This window comes from Aethalodelphis obliquidens, unplaced genomic scaffold, assembly GCF_003676395.1.
Source record: "Aethalodelphis obliquidens isolate GAN/ISIS:26980383/991018 unplaced genomic scaffold, ASM367639v1 scaffold1, whole genome shotgun sequence".
In the NCBI taxonomy this organism is placed as follows: Eukaryota; Metazoa; Chordata; class Mammalia; order Artiodactyla; family Delphinidae; genus Aethalodelphis; species Aethalodelphis obliquidens.
This window is the reverse complement of record NW_020837945.1, coordinates 81,502,973-81,522,339: the sequence shown is the minus strand read 5'-3', so window position 1 is coordinate 81,522,339 and position 19,367 is coordinate 81,502,973. Positions and strand designations below refer to the sequence as shown.

Genomic DNA, 19,367 nt, shown 5'->3' with positions numbered 1-19,367 from the left:
CTCCTACTGCACTTTCTACCCACCTTTATCACAGCAGCCAATTATCTTTTAAAAAATTTAATTGAAGTATAGTTTACTTACAGCCAATTATCTTGTAATTTGTAATCATGTTTCTGCCGACGGACTTCAAGGGCGAGGGACTGTGGCGCTGTTACAGGCTGTGGTTCAAATTCCAGCTGTGCCACTAGCTAGCTTTTTGACAATTACTTAACCGCTCTATGCCTGGATTTCCTTATTAAAAATGGGCACAAGGCTCCGCATCGCCTGCGGTTGCTGGGAGAAATGAAGGTGACTGCGTGTAAAATACCAGACATAAAGTATGTGAAAAGTAAAGGGCGCCTAGCAGGGTAAACGTTTGTTAATTAACCTGACTAACCTTTATTTGGTGCACTCAAACATTTACTGATCACCTACTGTGTTTCAGCGCTGGGAGGAGAACCGGGTGGAGAACCCTCTCCCGGGTGGAGAACCCTCACGTGCGGCCCGAGAGCCTTGTCCCGCGGGCAGTCTCAGGACTGGCTCCGCCGAAGAGAAAACCCCGCCCACAGCCCTTGCGATCTCGTTAGAGATTGGGCCGGGACCATCCCGCGGGCATTCTGGTTGCTAGGCTCGGGAGGTGGGGACCTAGGTTGCGCCTGCGCAGGTTGAGGGCGAAGATGCTTTCCGGTCGGGCGGGAGGAGCTGACGTGAGAAGCGGTGGCAAGCGGAGGCGTCCAGTAGCTCAGGTGACGTTGTATCTGTGGGCCCTAGGACTGCGTCACAAGTCGGCGACTGAGCTTTGGCGTTGGTGGCCGAGGCAGCGAAGGCGGCAGCGGCGGCGACAGCTCTGGGGTTTGCGTCTCGGGGTGTGTCGGCCGCCGCTGCTGCTTGGGCCTGGTATGTACAAATGGCTGGTTAGAATTCTCGGCACCATTTTCCGTTTCTGTGATCGGCCGGTGCCTCCTGCCCGGGCCCTCCTGAAGAGGCGGCGCTCGAACAGGTGAGAGGAGAGGGGCCCGAGCGCCGGCCTGGCTGTTCCCCTCCCCCACCCCGGGCTCGGCCGGCATAGCGCTGATCCGGGCCTGGCAGGCAGGCCCCGCTCGGCAGAAACAGGTAGCTGGGCGGAGGCGGTAGAGGTGCGTGTCGCGGATGCCCTGGTGACGTAGTAGCTCCTCCGCGCTGTGCAGATGCGAATCCTGATGGTGGAAGGAGCTACTGGTCGGTGATGGTTAGGATCTCTCTTGTCAGAGTCCAAGCTGGTTGCTGTCAACAAATGGGGCTGTATCATATTTTGCTGCTCTTAGGTTGAAAACTGAAAATTGAAGGAATACTGTCTTTGTGTGGCTCCTGTTTACAAGGCACACTCCCAAGTGTCATCTGTGCGCAATAAGTGCAGTTAAGTGAGACTCACAGCTTGCCCAGAGCCCTTTCGATTACACTTACTGTTCTCTTAGCACCAAGAGACAGCAGCTGTCTTGTTTTGAAACAACTGTCCAACTGTGTGTGTGTGTGTATGTGTGTGTGTGTGTTTTGCTGGGGAGGGAGAGTGATTCTGTGCTTTAGAATTAGTGTATGAGAAAAAAAAAGTAGGTACTTCATTCCTTTAAAAAGATCACTAGTCTGTACTCTAAAATTCAGTTAAAATTTTTGGGAAACTAAAAGTTGTTCTCAGCATTTACCTGTTGGTTTGTCCCATTTCATAGTGTCTACCCCCTTCCCTAAGAATTAATCTAGAGAATAAAGTACCATACCAATTCTATACATAACCTCCCAACTTTTAATGATCAAGTGTTAATTTCATTTTTTTATTAAGCCTCAAGATCATTGGAGGATGGTTTCTTGGAGCTTGAGAAAACAAGATGATTACTTAATGTATGAGTCTGAGAATTCAGATCATGGATGAATTGGCTGTGAGCTAAATTCCATCATGTGTTCCAGAGAGGGCAAGGTTTTAACGTATTCTTTCTACCTTTCTGTAGGGTTGATATAAGGATCATTTGACAACAAGTTGTAAAGTACCTAGAATGATGCTTAGGGTATATAAGGGTAGTGTTTGTATATTCTGACCCAAGGGCCTTGTGCAGAGGCTGGTGTGTGATAGGCACTTGGTACATATTTATTGAATAAGGAAATGTGAATTTCCTCTCCCCTGTCCTTTATTTTTACTGCGAATCTCTGCTGGTCAGGGAAATTGTGGCTTGTAGGTCAAACTCCTGGTCTTTACCACATCCTTTATCTAAAACAACTCTTTTAAATGTAAGCCATTTTTCAGTCCAGATGAAGATAGGAAGTCTTGTTGGGATGTTTAAAGTTATGAACTGAATGGTATTCTCCTGGGATTTATTCTGTTCATTTTTTTTGTAAATATGATCATTCATAATCATCTTTAGAAGGATGATTATACCATGAACTTTTAACATTCTTGAGGTATAGGTCCAAAAATTTCCTGAATTTCCAAATTCTTTGTTATCACTGTAATATAGTTTCCATGATAAAAATGAGGTTAAATATAACACCTTTTTCTGGCTGAGAACTATCTTTTGAGGCTTCTTGTATTGTCTACTTCTATCTGAAGTAGAAAGTGACTTTTTTTGGGGAGGGTGTCATCTTGCAAAAGGATATTATTTGTTCTTAAATCATTTCTGGCGAGAAAAGGAATAGCATGGTCCGAAGCTTTTACCTATATTCATTTACTAGTTAAGTGATTTCTGACCAGTTTCCTGTTTGTACTTTAGCCAGACTACAGATTATTATATAATAGGGAGTTTTGGATCTCATATAGTTGAAACCATAGTGTTACATCCTCAAATGATAAAGGCCTACTTATAGCATAAACGTTAGTTGGATCTCATTTTATGACAAAGTGAATGGAAGGAGGTGTGTTGCACGAACAGTAAGCCTACTTGTAGGAGTGCATATGTGTGTATATGAATATATGCATATATATCTCTTTTCTCTTTTTTCAGCACTCTGCTTTCTACAGTGGACACTGATGAAATACCAGCCAAAAGACCGAGATTAGGTATTAAATATTAATTTTAAAAGTTAGTTTTTTAAATAAGAAAAGTTTATGTGTGGACAAAATTCAAAAGATAAAAAGTACATACAGTGAAAAGTAAGTCTCTTTCCTGTCCCTCTTCTACTCAGTTATCTTCACTAGAGGTAACCAGTGTTAGCAGAGACGTAAGTATCTTTCCAGATAAATAAGCCTGTATGTTGAAGTGCATTTCACATTTTCAAATCTTCCTATAAAGAAAAGGTGCTTTTTAAATTTGGGGGAGAAAACACTGTAAAAACTACTTCAAACTGAGTCGTCTAGTTCAGATAGCTGAGTGAACCACTGTAATCTGTTGCCTCAAATTGTTTACTTCCCTGTATCTGAAGGGCTAGGCATTGCTTGGTAGAAGAGAATAAAACTAGATTAGAGTAAAGGGAAAAGGCACAGTGGAATACTATAGTAATATTTTCCTCTTTCTCAAAAATGCATGTGAATTTGAATCTACCTCCGGATGAGGTAGAGTGGACATGTCTGTGTTAAGACTTCATTTAAATCCAATGAGTGCTTATTGAGCCTGTCTTACTGTTGAGCAATGTGTTCTGTTCCACAGGAAATACAAAAATGAGTATGACAGGGTCTCTGTTTTTAAGGACCTTAAAGTTGTAGGGGGTGTATGATTATATAGTGGGGGGTTTTAAGACAAGTACTTAAATAATACTAATGTCTATGAGGATATGATAAGTGATATAAGAAAGGTAGTAACAAAATACTGTCCAATTTTCTTCTGGTTAAGAGTCTCAGTAGGGCTTCCCTGGTGGCGCAGTGGTTGGGGGTCTGCCTGCCGATGCAGGGGACACGGGTTCGCGACCCGGTCCGGGAGGATCCTGCATGCCGCGGAGTGGCTGGGCCCGTGAGCCGTGGCCGCTGAGCCTGCGCGTCTGGAGTCTGTGCTCCGCAACGGGAGAGGCTGCAGCAGTGAGAGGCCCGCGTACCACACACACAAAAAAAAGAGTCTCAGTAAATATTTGATGAAGGATCTAATATGTGAAATGAGTCTTGAAGGATAGATAGGGTATCGACAGAGAGCAATAGGAAGGAAAAGCATTCTAGGCAGAGGGAACAGTATGGGAAATTGTGTAATTCAGGAAATAGCAAATAGAACTTAGTGAAAAAGTTGACCAAAGAGAGAGTTCAAAATACAGAGGGACTTTGAATGCCAGGAATTTATACTGAATTCATTAGGACAGTATTTCCCAAAGCACAGGATAGATACCAATTCAAGAAATAAATGATTTTAGGAGATACAACATTCATAGCATTAAGTATCATCTGAATTATGTTATAAACTAAAAATGTTGTATCCTTTTCAGTTATTTTAAATTTCTGATTATTTTAAGCAGAAAACATGTTGATTTAATGCTAGTATGTATTTAAAACTTGTCTAATACATGCTAATCTTCCCTTTTTTAACAGGCCCAGCTAGAACTTAATATTGTTGTTTTCATTTCTTCATAAGGCAAATAAGGTTGCTTTACATCAACAGTAGTAATATAAAGTTACCTTTCACAAATACATTTGTTTAGCAAAAAAAAGTGAGTCAATTTTATAGAAAAATATAAATAAACAGCTGTATGTGGTTAAAAACAGAAAGCAAAAAACTTTGATGGTGGTATTAGAGAAGGTTCCTGAAATAATTCTGGTATGTTAAGGTTCTCTCCGTCCATGATTTCCATGAAATATATATTAAGATTTTCTGACTAGAAACTATAGAAGGGAACCTAAGCCAAGGGGGAAGCAGTGGGTAGCAGAGATAATACTTCTGGTAGAGTTTGTAGAGGTCTCTAGCAGTGCTGGCCAATAGAACTCTCTGAGATGATGGCTATTGAGCACCTGAAGTGGGGCTGTGCAACTGAGGAACTGAATTTAATTTTAATTAAATTTAAACTTAGGTAACTACCTGTGGATACTGGCTCCTATATTGGACAGTATGAGTCTGTTGGCTGCTTTGGAGACAAAAAAAGGAAGAGTGAAAAGAAGAAGCAGCTTAGAATTGCAGACTCATGATCTTACAGATGAAAGGGATCTGAAGCGATCTACTTAGTCTCAGCAAAATAAGATGGTCTTATCTTCATTTTACAGATGAGGTGGGCCTTCCTGCCTGCTTTTTTCTTTTAATCAATGAGCTCTTTTGACATAATTTTGGGGCATACTCAGATTTTGACAAAACTTATGGGAAAATAAATATCACAATACTTTTTGTGCGCACTTATGTTATTACGCATTTATGTTATTACGAGTACTTCCTGCCGTTTGGAGTCTGGATGCCAATCTGGATGATAAGCACCAATCCCTAAAGTTCTTTTTCTCCCATTTATAGCACAGTAGAATGTAAGTGATATCCCTCAACATTATTAGAGGGATAACCTGGAATTCTCTCCAGTTCCTAAAATGAGAAACAAGGCATTTGCAAATTTTGGTACTTCTAACTATAGTGACAGATTACTTCAAATTGGATTCTGCTTTACGCATCTTGCACATCTTTCTTGTTGTTTAAGTTATTCCCCTATCTTCCTGGAAAGTATTTTATATCTTATATGTTCTGGAGTACTTGATGTTTAAAAGCCACCATTGCACTTTCAGGGTATTTTTCTCTAAAGCAGAATATGGTTAAGATGATGACCCTTTTATCTCAAACTAGTGCTTTAGAAAACCTTAATTAGGAAATAGAAAGGAAATTGTAGAAAACAAATCAGCAGTGTAGGAAGTGAGAAGTGCGTAGTGTGATAAAAGGAGGAAGTGGGGAAAGCATTGAAATCTACCCCTCCCCCTTATTTATTTGCTTACTTATTTTGTAATCTTTATTTTTGGTGGCAGGGAGGGGTGAGTCTGAGATCTTCCAACACATCTTCTCTAGTAGAGGCATAGCTTTGTTTCCTCCTTAGACGTTTAGGAGCCACATATCTTATACTTCACTAACTTCCATCCTGGATATAGCCAAGGTAGTAAGTAGTTGTTTAGGACAGCTATATTGTTAACCTGCCTGAGAAGTAAGGACAAACCAGTGAGTAAATGGTAATGCTTCCTAGAATTCTGCCATACCTAGTAACTATATGTTCCAGGTTGTCTAAGTTATGCCCTTATGTCTCTGGAAAAGATTTATTTTACAGTATATATTTTGGGGAACTCATTGCTTAAAAGCTGTCATTTCAGGACTTTTTTTTGTGAATCAGTATGTGATTTGCTAAAATGATGGTTTCATGCTTTTGTAACCTCCTAGATATTTTACTTAAAAAAACCCCTAAAATGCTAATGCTGGAGTTACAGTTATTCAGATATGAGAAAAATTATTTTTACAGGTACCTTTTTCTCTCAATGGTTGAAGATAGGACTTCTAATAAAAATTGAGAGAGGCCTTTTCTAAGATAATAATTTTTTTTTTTTTTTTTTGCTAAAAGTTTAAGTACTCTATATATGTATATGTAATCTATATTACACTTTCTAGGTTGCTTTATTCACCAAGTGAAAAACAGTCTCTACAATGCTGCCAGCTTATTTGGATTCCCATTCCAGCTGACCACAAAGCCCATGGTGACTTCTGCTTGTAATGGAACACGGAATGTTGTCCCTTCAGGAGAGGTCAGTGGGGATAAGGCTTCACTGGGGCTACTGGTCTTTGTACTTAACCATTAAAGTTAAATTTTAGAAATATTCTCTTTTTAGGAATTAATATGTAGAATGACTTCTTTCCGAAATGTTCATGTCTTAATTAGCCTTGATATAGAGACCAAAAAAATGAAAGATTAAGAAATTGCACATTTAAAAAATATTTATAAGGAGCCTAATTACTAATACAGTTGACCTCTGAACAATGCTTGGGTTATGGGCCCCAACTCTCCACACAGTCAAAAACTCACGTAGTTGGCCCTCCAGATCCTTGGTTCTGCATATCTGAGGTTCTGCATCCGTGGATTCCCAACCAGTAATCATGTAGTACACTAGTATTTACTGTTGAAAAAAATCCGCATTTAATTGGATCCACAGAGGTCAGACCCTTGTTGTTCAAGAGTCAACTCTACATCTGGTTTTCTTGTTTAAGTATGTGTGAAGAATCTGGAATTGTTACTTTTTACATCATTTTGTGAGTTTTCACAAATTAAACCTTTGGTCTTATTGATGAAGTTTCTTCTGTGAGGTAACTAAATCATCACCAATAGAGTGATTTTTTTTTTCATATTAAGACTTATTTAAATTCTAAGAGTGAATACAGAGATGATTCTTTTTGATTTTAAGGTATTTTCGAACTCTTCATCTTCTGAACTGACAGATTCCGGATCCTGGAACAACATGCTGAAACTGGGTGAGGTGGTCAAGAACATTTCTGCTTCCCTACCTCCTCCTGCCTGTGTTCTCTGAGTTTTGGGAATGTGAAAGGAAAACACTGATTTGGCTTCAGATGAGAACACAGATATATTCTCCCTACCATTCTAAAAAGCAAATAGCTTTCCTTTAGTATTGTCTTTGAATTTACTGTTATGTTTCCTGTTTGCTTTATCAGTGTCTTTAATGTGACTTAGATCAGGGTTTATTTATTAAAAAGAAAAAAAAAAAGTGTTACCTGAGAGCTTACTCTGTCAGACACTGTGCTAAGTTATCAGGAATAACAAAATAATAAAACCTTTAGTAGCAAAATAACAAAACAAAATAATAGAATAATAAAACCTTTAATAACAAAATAGCAAAATAACAACATAATAAAATAACAAACTCATAAAACCCTGCCTTTGAGGGACATCATCTGATGGGGGAGCAACCTTAGGTTCCCAGTTCTCATGGTTTTGTGGATTAGGAACCTCTATATCATCCTTAGACCCCGAAATTGAATTGTAATTATTATATATACTATATAAAATGCTCTGGTGGGGAAAAATAGGAAGAAGCCAGAGTCCTGAAAATGATTGTGATCTCTGCCACACAGATAAGCTTGTAAAGTTTGAGAGGAAGGGGGAAAAAGAGCTTTTAGAGAAGTTGTGGGTTCAGAAAATTGACATATAGAGAGGATGGTAGATTTATCTTGTGCCTGAAGTACCAGCACTATATTTCTGTGGGTTTGTGTAGCCTAGTCAGAGAAGCATGGGTATTCCTAGGGCAGATTTCTTATATAAAGAAATCCACAATCTCAAATCGGAAATGCTTGGAGATATGTTTGGGAATTCCACATTTTTTAGTTGTTTATTGAATATTATTTAAAAAACCCCAACAGGATTGAACATTGATTCAAGTCAGGTTTTACAAACAAATGAATGCAGGTCAGTTCATGTTTTGCTGCTACTGACTTAAGAAAAAACTTTGAGCTTTAGACCTCTTTGCATTTTGGAGTCCTCAGGGACTCCAAACCCCTGTAGTAGCTCCAGCAGATAATGTGGCTGACGAAAATTTTGTTACCCTTTTTTGAGGTATAGTAACCATCTCACAGGTAGGTATTAGAAGCTTCCAGGGAAATGTAGTAACAAAGCAGATTTTCATTTAAAAATACTTCTGTTTTCTTGAGAAGAAGAAACAGTTTGAAAAATTTACTCAATTTGATTAGATTACAGAGTTTATAATCATTGAGTTCTTCATGCCTTTTGTTGGCCCCAGCAAGCAAAACTAGTAAAGCTTTCCTGTGAATTGTTACTACTTACCTGAGAGCAAAGACAGACTAAGCTTTTCCTTTAACTTTTACAAAATGTGTGCTAGAAAGTAATAGAATTTGAAAAAATAAGATATTTAGTTCTACAGTATAGACTGCTCACAGATTTTCTTTTTTTTTAATTTAATTTATTTGTGGCTGCGTTGGGTCTTTGTTGCTGCAAGCAGGCTTTCTCTAGTTGCGGCGAGTGGGGGCTATTCTTTGTTGTGCTGTGTGGGCTTCTCATTTTGGTGGCTGTTCTTGTTGCAGAGCATGGGCTCTAGGTGCGTGGGCTTCAGTAGTTGTGGCATGAGGCCTCAGTAGTTGTGGCTCACGGGCTCTAGAGCGTAGGCTCTGTAGTTGTGGCACACGGGCTTAGCTGCTCCACAGCATGTGGGATCTTCCCGGACCAGGGCTCCAACCTGTGTCCCCTCCATTGGCAGATGGATTCTTAACCACTGTGCCACCAGGGAAGTCCAGATTTTCTTTTCTAATGCAGACTGTTCACAGGTTTTTTTGTGTGTGTTTTTTGTTTTTCTTTTACAATTACAAATGGTTTTCAAAAATAGGTAATAAATCTCCTAATGGAATAAGTGACTATCCAAAGATCAGAGTGACAGTAACTCGAGATCAGCCACGCAGAGTCCTGCCTTCCTTTGGGTAAGTGTTAAGTTCTGCCTTTCTGTAAATGGAAACTTAGTAATTTTTAGGTCCTCACTCTTGCTAGGCATTCTTACTTTTATTCTATTATGTAATCTTGTTAAGTAACTACTCTGAGGTTAGTAACTTGCCAAATATCATACAGCTGGTGAGAGACGTACTCAAGTGTGTGTTACTTTTTCTATCATATGCCTATATATCATATGCCTATATAATCTGATTTTGAAAACCTTTAATTTTTAAAATTATTTTTAATTTTTATTTTTTTGGCCTCACCATGTGGCTTGCGGGATCTTAGTTCCCCGACCAGGGGTTGAACCCAGGCCCTCGACAGTGAAAGCACTGGACTGCCAGGGAATGCCCTTTAAAACCTTTTAAAAAAGAATTGTCACTCACTTCTAAACTTTTTTTTGAAGTATAATATGCATTCAGAACAGTGCAGGAATCATGTATACAATGAACTGTTATTATTTTATTAGTAATTTTCTTCTCTCTGTGTTCCCACTTTCTGGAACTTCTGTTGCTTGGATATTGGACCCTATGGATTGATCTAATTTAATTTTTGTATATATTCTCTTTTGTTTTTGTCCTTACCCTTTTTTTAAAAAATTCTTCTACCACTGAGATAAACATATATGTATACTTTTGTGGGTTTTTTTGGCTTCATAGTTTTTAAGTTGTAAGCATCCTCCCATTTCCTATTCCCCATGGCTTTTTCTTTCTCCAACCATCGAATTCTTATTATAGAGATACAATATCTTTTCTTATCTCTCTAAAGCTGTTAATTATTTTAAAATTTCTTCTCCTCCTTGCTTTGTCTGCTTCCTTTGAGTTACTCTTCCCCCTTTGGTTTATTTTGGTTTTATCTTTCTTATGAGTTCTTATTCAAATACCTGGTAATCCTTGGCTGTCCACTCATGTTTGAAAATGAGACACTAACTATAAAAAGTAAGGCTCCCTGGAGGTGGCTAAATGGCTGATTGTAGGATTAGGAGAGATAAAGTAAAAAATGATTGTGGAACGTCCTGTGCCAGCAATTAAAGGAGCCCTAAAAACCTGGGGACATTATCAACATGACACAGGAGGAAACTTGAAGGGGCTTTCACTGGCCAGTTGGGGACAATTTAAGCATCAGATGAATAAAGACAAGAATACACATGTTAATAAATAAATACATAGTGTGGGAGGAAAAGGTCTTTATAGTAGAATGCCAGCTAGTAAGTGTAGAAGGAATGATGGAATTAGAAAATCACCATCTTTTAACTGTCCCAGTAATAACTGATATATACAGGAATTGTCAGTTGAGCTAAAACTAGTAAGTAAAAGTTTGATGAAGTATGGAATATTTACATAAACTCAGAATTTTTCCCCACAAATGACTTACTAATTATAAAGGGAAAAATAGTAACTTCAGAGTGGAGAAACCTGCCTGACGCCACCTTAACCAAAGGATCAAAGTTTAAATCACCCAGAGTGGGCAAACTCACATCCTGGCCTCCAGATACATTGCACTGAACAGGACATCATCACCTAATGTAGTATTTCTGAAAAGATCAATAATCTGAATGTAATTATGAGAAAACTGGTTAAGCTGAAACTAAGGTTAATTCTACAATCAGGCTTATACTCTTCATTTTACTCTTCATTCATACTCCTCTTTAACCTGTGATTATTTAGAAGGGTAGAATTATATTGTTTAATTTCCAGATACTTGGGGGTTTCCAGATATCTTTCTGTTACTGATTTCTAGTTTAATTTCATTATGGTCAGAGAATATACTTAGTACGATTTCAGTCCTTTTAAATTTGTTAACATTTGTTTATGTCCTAGAATATATTCAGTCTGGATATTCCATGTTCGTTGAAAAGAATGTGTATTCTGCTATTGTTGGGTAGAGTGTTCTGTAAATATCTTATTAATAGTTTGCTGATAATGTTTTACAGATCTTATTGATTTTCTGTCTACTTTTTTATTGATTGATGAGTATAGAGTGTTGATGTTTCCTACTGTAATTGTGGACTTGACTATTTCTCTCATCCAGTTATGTCAGTTTTTGCTTCATGTACAGTATTTTGAAACTCTGTAGGTGAATACATTTGACCTAGATTCACCAGTTGTTATCATTTTTCCAGTTTGCTTTATCATTCTCTGTTATATGTACATAATATTTTTTTCTGAATCATTTGAGAGTAAGTCTTAGACTCATGCCCCTTTAATCATAAGTACTTGAGTGTGTTTATTTCTCAGAATGAGGACATTCACTTACATAATCACAGATTACCAAAATCAGAAAATTTAACATTGATATAGTACTATTATATACTCTTATTTAAATTTCTCTATTATAGAGATTCTTTTTTTCTGGCCCACAATTCAGGGCAGGATCATGTATTACATTTAATTTTCATGTCTCTTTGATCTCCTTTAATCTGGAACAACGCCTCAGCCTCTCTTTGTCTGTAATAGCATGAATATTTTTAAAGAGTACAAAGCATTGCTTTTGTAGAATCCCTTAATTTTGTCTGATGTTTACTCATGATTTATTTTAGATTATGCAAATTTTTTGGTAAAAATACTGCATATGTGATGTGTCCTTTCTTAAACCTCACATCAAGAGAGGTATGATATCAGTTTGTTCCATTATCGGTAATGGCAAGAGAGGCAGGCTCTATCAACCAGCAACAGTGACTAGGTGAGGGCTTCATGGCTTCGCATTCTTTAGCATTTATTAATTTAGTATTCATTAATTTAGTATTCAGCAGATACTGATTGAGTGCCTTTTGGCTTAGATCATGTACCAGGATACGGTGGTGGAAGGATGAAATCTCTGTTTTCATGGACTTTAAAGTGTAGTGTGGGATGCAGTCCCACAGTGGCACCAATAATTAATCAATCACACCAATAGTTAATTTCAATGGTGCCAAACGACTAAAGGAAAAGTGTAGTACCAGAGGAGGGTATGTTGTGTAATAGCGAGCTAAGCCAGGGTTGGAGTTGGAAAATTGGGCATGAGGAAAAAGGCAAAGGCTTTCATGTGGAAGCCCTGGTGACTGGGAATAGACATTCCATAGCAGAATTCTGGGGTGCCCTCTGCTCTAGAGATCTAATTTTTGTGAATGGTGGTTGTCTGATTTGCCATGAGCAAGCTTAACCTGAGACAGCTTAATCACAGGATTGTCTGGAACTTAAATTCCAGCAATTTAAGCCGTTTGGGAATAACTTTTTCTTTTTTTTTTCCTCTCAGTTTTACTTTGAGCTCAGAAGCCTATAATAGAAGACCAGGTGGCCGTCGCCATAGCAAAGGCAATCTGGAGAGTTCCTTAACGTGGAAGCCTCAGGAACAGGTTGTAACAGAGATGATTTCTGAAGAGGGTGGCAAGGGTCTGAGGCGTCCCCGTTGTACTGTGGAGGAGGTAAGCCCTTTTAGCCTGATCTCTTTTAAAAGCAATTTTAGGAATTTGGGTGGGGTGGGGATAAATAGTATATGTTCTGTGGTACAAAATACAAAAGGTATAAATGGGTGTACAGGGACTGTAAATTTCCCAGTCTCCCTTCTATATCTGGCCCCTATTTGACTCCAATGCTTATATGTATTCTTCTGTATATATGTAGTCAATTTTCAGGTAAAGGAAAGAAAAAGGAATCATATTAGGAAAAGGTACAATTATAGATTCTTTCTCTTTGGGTGCCTGAATTATTCTAACTTGTTTCTTGTATAAGCTGTAATAACTGTGACTAAGTAAGGGAAGTAAATGGTGTACATGTCTGCTTTTTCCTTCCATTTTTAGGGCACCTAGCATGATGTCTTCATCAACAATCTTCCCTTCCCTCTTGAAGTCTTCACTTATTCCAGGAGAATTTAGAACTATTCCTGTCTCTGGCATTTCCCCCGGACCATCACCTATTGCAATTTGCTAGATGGTTTTCTGAGCCACTTGGCTTAGTTCATCAAAGAAATGTTTATTTGGGTCCCAGGTGCTCTGCCAGTTTTCAGCAATTCAGAATTGAATAAAATATGGTCCCTGTTCTCTAGGAGCTTATACATTAATTGTTGTAATCAGCAAGCAAGTAGGCAGAGAAAGGAATGGACTGCAGCCCTGGAGGGGATTTTAAGCAGAGGTATTAAAGTAGGCTTCAGTACCTCCTAGATAAGAAATAAGGGATGGGACTGAGGAGATATGTATGGGGTATACACAGGCCATATTCTAGAAACCTTAGAAGGTAGTATTAGCAAGGACATACTTACTGGTTAAGTGTGATATAAGGTTAGATGGAAGAGCCTGAGTCCCAGATTTCAATCTTGGATAAATATGTGTCACTGACCAGGATACCCTATGTGTTTAGGGGAAGGTGATGACTTCAGTTATGTACATTGTTTAAAGTGCCTGTGAAACACGCAAGAAGACCTGTCCCGTAGACTTTTGGATATATGGGAGTTTTGAGAAGAAGGCAAGCTTAGGGACACATTGCTGAATCTTCTGCATATTGGTGTTAGATAAGTCAAGGGAGCTGAAGAGATTATTCAGGGAGAGTATGTACTGTGAGAAAAGATAATGGGCAGAACCATCGACATTTACAGGGAGGCAGAAGAAATAATCTTCAGTGGAGACTGAGAAGATAAGAAGAAGTTAGGAGAGGGGCTTCCCTGGTGGTCCAGTAGTAAAGAATCCGCCTTCCAATGCAGGGGATGCAGGTTCGATCCCTGGTTGGGGAACTAAGAACCCACATCCTGCGGGGCAACTAAACCCATGCACCACAACTACTGAGCTTTTGCGCCTCAATGGGAGCACCTGTGTGCTACAAACTACAGAGTCCACGCGCCCTGGAGCCCACACGCCAGGGCTAGAGAGAAGCTTGCGTGCCGCAACAAAAGATCCCATGTGCCTCATCAAAGATCTCGCGTGCCACAACTAAGATCCGACACAGCTAAAAAAATAAAGAAAATAAATAAATACTAAAAAAAAAAAAAGAAATCAGGAAAGTGTATTGTCCAGGAAGGCAAGACGAGGTTAGCAGGGTGAGATGCTGGAGAGAGAGGTCAATTGACAGAAGAGCTGAAAATGTGTCCATTGGATCTGGCCATAGAGGGTCGTTAGTGACTTTGGTAAGACCAGTTCTGTTTCGGAAGCTGAATGTTCTGAATATGCAAGTGGATTATTTCTGCTGAGTTTTTTGTGGTTTACCCAGTTTCACTGTCAAAAACTCAGATGCTATCAAGGTCTAGCAGATAATGTAAATGAGTGAAATGGGCTGGAGTGAATAGGTGACCAAAGGGAATAAATAGTCTTACATAGCTCCAGATTGTTGGTACAGTGTTTCAAAAGAGACCAGATGTTACTGGATTTTTCTTTTTAATTTATAAAGTTGGTAATTAAAGGAATTAAAAGAACACTAAAATACAAAAACACTGTGCTGGCGAATGAAACACATCTATGAGCTGCATTTGACCTCTTAGTCTTTGTTTATGATTTAATTATAGGTTTGATGTGCTGGTAGTTATCTAAATGCTTTCTTTTATTTAGGGTGTTCAAAAAGAGGAGAGAGAGAAATACCGAAGGTTATTGGAGCGACTTAAAGAAGGTGGTCATGGAAACACTGTTCCTCCTGTTACTTCAACTCATCATAGGTAAAGATGCATTACCAAGATCAATGCTTTGCCAGACATCTTTTTCCTTATTTTTGGAGAAGGGATTGGTGGGAAGGGCTTTGTTGAAAAAAGAGATTAATATTGAGAGAGTGAGCCCTGTAATTTGTCTGTACTGATGGATTATATAGAACAGTGGTTTTACAAAATAGAATTTTCTGTTAGCTTTTGTTCAAGTGAATTCTTACATAAAACTCTGACACAGAAAAGTGGATTCACTGGTTGAAGTCAGGTTCCCAGGGAGCAGAGAGTTTTTTCAACCTCCCCAACATAAGTTTCTCATGACCTCTGTCTTCCTCTTTTTCCCCCTCATCTCCCCCGCTCTTCCCTCCCTTCATCTCCTCCCACCCAGCCCCCACCCCCACCCCTGCCACGTACACATAGTCTCTGAGGCATCCTAGTGGATGCATCTTAGCACAGTCGGAAATCTTCCACTCTAGAGACAAGATTAAACTCATCCCAGGTCATAAGAAGTTTTCCTTACAAGACTGCTTGTTAATTAACTGTGCTGAGTTGACCAAACAGATGAGAATGGCAGAAGGAATTGATGTCTGGGCTTTTATTTCCCTGTAAACAAGGGGACAAAAAATATGTGAGCTCAGGTTTGAGGTCTACTTGATAATTCTAACAAGCGGTGTGAGAATACACAGAGGGGAGTCCCAGAAATTATGTAACAGTAAGTTGAAGGTGAAGAAGTCACGAGACTATCTAGCTTGTTGAATGCAGAAATAACAAGAATTTTAACTTTGGGAATTTTCACTTTGGTTGTGAACTTTAAAAAGAAATTCAGGGACTTCCCTGGTGGCGTAGTGGTTAAGAATCTGCCTGCCAATGCAGGGAACATGGGTTCAAGCCCTGGTCCGGGAAGATCCCACATGCCGTGGAGCAACTAAGCCCGTGCGCCACAACTACTGAGCCTGTGCTCTAGAGTCCGTGAGCCACAACTACTGAGCCCTTGTGCCACAACTACTGAAGCCCGCGTGCCTAGAGCCTGTGCTCCGCAACAAGAGAAGCCACCGCAATGAGAAGCCCGTGCACTGCATTGAAGAGTAGCCCCTGCTCACTGCAACTAGAGAAAGCCCACGCCCAGCAACGAAAACCAAACACAGCCAAAAAATAGATAAAGAAATTTATTTAAAAAGAAATTCAGTTTAGTCAATCAGAATGTTCATATTTTTTTCCATTTTGGCTAGCCACTGTTGGAAGCAGCAGTATACTTCATGAACTATTGGTTTTGTCATGTCAGCAAAATCCTCAAACTATTTTGCTTATTATGTTTTTTTGGTTGTTGTTCTTTTTCTTCTTATGTTCTTTTAATGTGTTGTTTTGGGATCCATTTCAGTATATCGTTTAAAATTTTTCATCTTTTAACTTGGGTGTTATCATGCTGAGATTTTTTCAGTCAAGGTGGTGCTGGGGATCGAGAACATCCACTTTTATAATGGAGAAACTGGAGGTTAGGTAACTTGGCTGGAATATTAGAATCAGGATTAGACTCCTTTTATCCTAGTCCCAGATGATGCTATGTTGCACCCTTTCTCTTGTAATTTGACGTTTCTGGGTTATCAATAACTCCTGTTTGGAGAAGCTTACCAGAAAGAGATAATGAATACTTATAATAGATTTTCCTTTTGTATCTGATCTTCTTCACTTTTTGTGTTTCTAAGTTCTCAAAGAAGTCAGATGGACACATTAAAGACCAAAGGCTGGGGGCAAGAGCAAAGTCATGGAGTCAAAACAACTCAGTTTGTTCCAAAACAATGTGAGTTCCCAGATTTAGCTCTATCTTAATAGTCTTAATATATTGAACTTAGTTCAAGTGCATATAAAATTGAAAAATGACATACTAGTAAAAGATGGTGTACCAAACTTTAAAACATTATCAGACCCCAGGGCATTGATGGGATACTACCAGTACCAGTAGTTTATTAAAAATGCTATTTCAAAATAAAGCCAATTTATAAAATACCTCTTGATTATTATTCCTAGCTTCTATATCGTAGTGTATATTTTGTGAGCCTAAAATTAATTTCTTTGTATTCCTTATATTAATTTCCTTGTATTTCTCCACTTGCTGTTCACTAAATGACACTAAATGATAGCTTACCAGATGAGCAGATATTAGTCAGTTTACACTAAAGATAATACTTAAAGGAGAAAGAGATTTATGCGTTTTTAAGCAAATTAATTTGTATGGAGGCTAATGTCTTTGGAACCCATTTTAGCATTTCAGTGTAAATTAATATCTTGATACTTTGGAAACCGTAAATTGAAATTCCAGCTATATGATTGATTAATAAAGGAAATGCTTTTTTTTCTTTTTTTTTATCATCCTCACAGATAGAGTTGTTGAAACAAGGGGACCTCTATGTTCAGTGAGAAGTGAAAAGAGGTACATGGTTCAGTTTATTCTAAGTTTTCTTTGACATATTATTTTCTTTCTTTTTTTTAACATCTTTATTGGGGTATAATTGCTTTACTATGGCGTGTTAGTTTCTGCTTTATAACAAAGTGAATCAGTTATACATATACATATGTTCCCATATCTCTTCCCTCTTGCATCTCCCTCCCTCCCACCCTCCCTATCCCACCCCTCCAGGTGGTCACAAAGCACCGAGCTGATCTCCGTGTGCTATGCGGCTGCTTCCCACTAGCTATCTACCTTACATTTCGTAGTGTATATATGTCCATGCCTCTCTCTCGCTTTGTCACAGCTCACCCTTCCCCCTCCCCATATCCTCAAGTCCGTTCTCTAGTAGGTCTGTGTCTTTATTCCTGTCTTACCCCTAGGTTCTTCATGACATTTCTTTTTTCTTAAATTACATATATATGTGTTAGCATACGGTATTTGTCTCTCTCTTTCTGACTTACTTCACTCTGTATGACAGACTCTAGGTCTATCCACCTCATTACAAATAGCTCAATTTCATTTCTTTTTATGGCTGAGTAATATTCCATTGTATATATGTGCCACATCTTTATCCATTCATCTGATGATGGACACTTAGGTTGTTTCCACCTCCGGGCTATTGTAAATAGAGCTGCAATGAACATTTTGGTACATGACTCTTTTTGAATTTTGGTTTTCTCGGTATATGCCCAGTAGTGGGTTTGCTGGGTCATATGGTAGTTCTATTTGTAGTTTTTTAAGGAACCTCCATACTGTTCTCCACAGTGGCTGTATCAATTTACATTCCCACCAGCAGTGCAAGAGTGTTCCCTTTTCTCCACACCCTCTCCAGCATTGTTTCTAGATTTTTTGATGATGGCCATTCCGACTGGTGTGAGATGATATCTCATTGTAGTTTTGATTTGCATTTCTCTAATGATTAATGATGTTGAGCATTCTTTCATGTGTTTGTTGGCAGTCTGTATATCTTCTTTGGAGAAATGTCTATTTAGGTCTTCTGCCCATTTTTGGATTGGGTTGTTTGTTTTTTTGTTATTGAGCTGCATGAGCTGCTTGTAAATTTTGGAAATAAATCCTTTGTCAGTTGCTTCATTTGCAAATATTTTCTCCCATTCTCAGGGTTGTCTTTTGGTCTTGTTTATGGTTTCCTTTGCTGTGCAAAAGCTTTTAAGTTTCATTAGGTCCCATTTGTTTATTTTTATTTTTATTTCTATTTCTCTAGGAGGTGGGTCAAAAAGGATCTTGCTGTGATTTATGTCATAGAGTGTTCTGCCTATGTTTTCCTCTAAGAGTTTGATAGTGTCTGGCCTTACATTTAGGTCTTTAATCCATTTTGAGCTTATTTTTGTGTACGGTGTTAGGGAGTGATCTAATCTCATACTTTTATATGTACCTGTCCAGTTTTCCCAGCACCACTTATTGAAGAGGCTGTCCTTTCTCCACCGTACATTCCTGCCTCCTTTATCAAAGATGAGGTGACCATATGTGCGTGGGTTTATCTCTGGGCTTTCTATCCTGTTCCATTGATCTTTCTGTTTTTGTGCCAGTACCATACTGTCTTGATTACTGTCGCTTTGTAGTATAGTCTGAAGTCAGGGAGCCTGATTCCTCCAGCTCCATTTTTTGTACTCAGGATTGCTTTGGCTATTCGGGGTCTTTTGTGTTTCCATACAAATTGTGAAATTTTTTGTTCTAGTTCTGTGAAAAATGCCAGTGGTAGTTTGATAGGGATTGCATTGAATCTGTAGATTGCTTTGGGTAGTAGAGTCATTTTCACAATGTTGATTATTCCAATCCAAGAACATGGTATATCTCTCCATATATTGACATATTATTTTCTTACTTTATAAACTATATTTATGAGTAACCATGTCTGAGGAATTGTGAACTCTTCTCAGCTCTGGTAGCTGGTCAGCATATGTGGGTACATAGGTAGCTCTTGTGTCAGATGTCCACCCTAGCTTGGGAGGGTGCCCTTCTCCCCTAGGCATTAGAGGTTGGGAGGCAT

The 19,367-nt window shown here is 38.7% G+C and overlaps 1 protein-coding gene across 4 annotated transcripts in view; it reads left to right on the top strand.

Moving 5' to 3' along the window:
- The first annotated feature begins 642 nt into the window (after positions 1-642).
- The window catches only part of SENP2 (SUMO specific peptidase 2), a 40,449-nt gene continuing 21,724 nt past the window's right edge, over positions 643-19,367 (top strand). The window contains exons 1-9 of one of the 4 annotated variants that reach the window (XM_027109689.1): positions 643-979; positions 2,946-3,001; positions 6,480-6,613; positions 7,268-7,334; positions 9,215-9,305; positions 12,550-12,718; positions 14,828-14,931; positions 16,617-16,711; positions 17,290-17,341. In XM_027109689.1, coding sequence (XP_026965490.1) covers positions 657-979; positions 2,946-3,001; positions 6,480-6,613; positions 7,268-7,334; positions 9,215-9,305; positions 12,550-12,718; positions 14,828-14,931; positions 16,617-16,711; positions 17,290-17,341 — 1,091 coding nt within the window. In that variant the 5' untranslated portion in view covers positions 643-656. Of the gene's footprint in view, positions 980-2,945; positions 3,002-4,926; positions 5,122-6,479; positions 6,614-7,267; positions 7,335-9,214; positions 9,306-12,549; positions 12,719-14,827; positions 14,932-16,616; positions 16,712-17,289; positions 17,342-19,367 lie in introns of those variants that run through there. The other 3 variants (XM_027109698.1, XM_027109709.1, XM_027109719.1) reach the window with 3 other exon arrangements.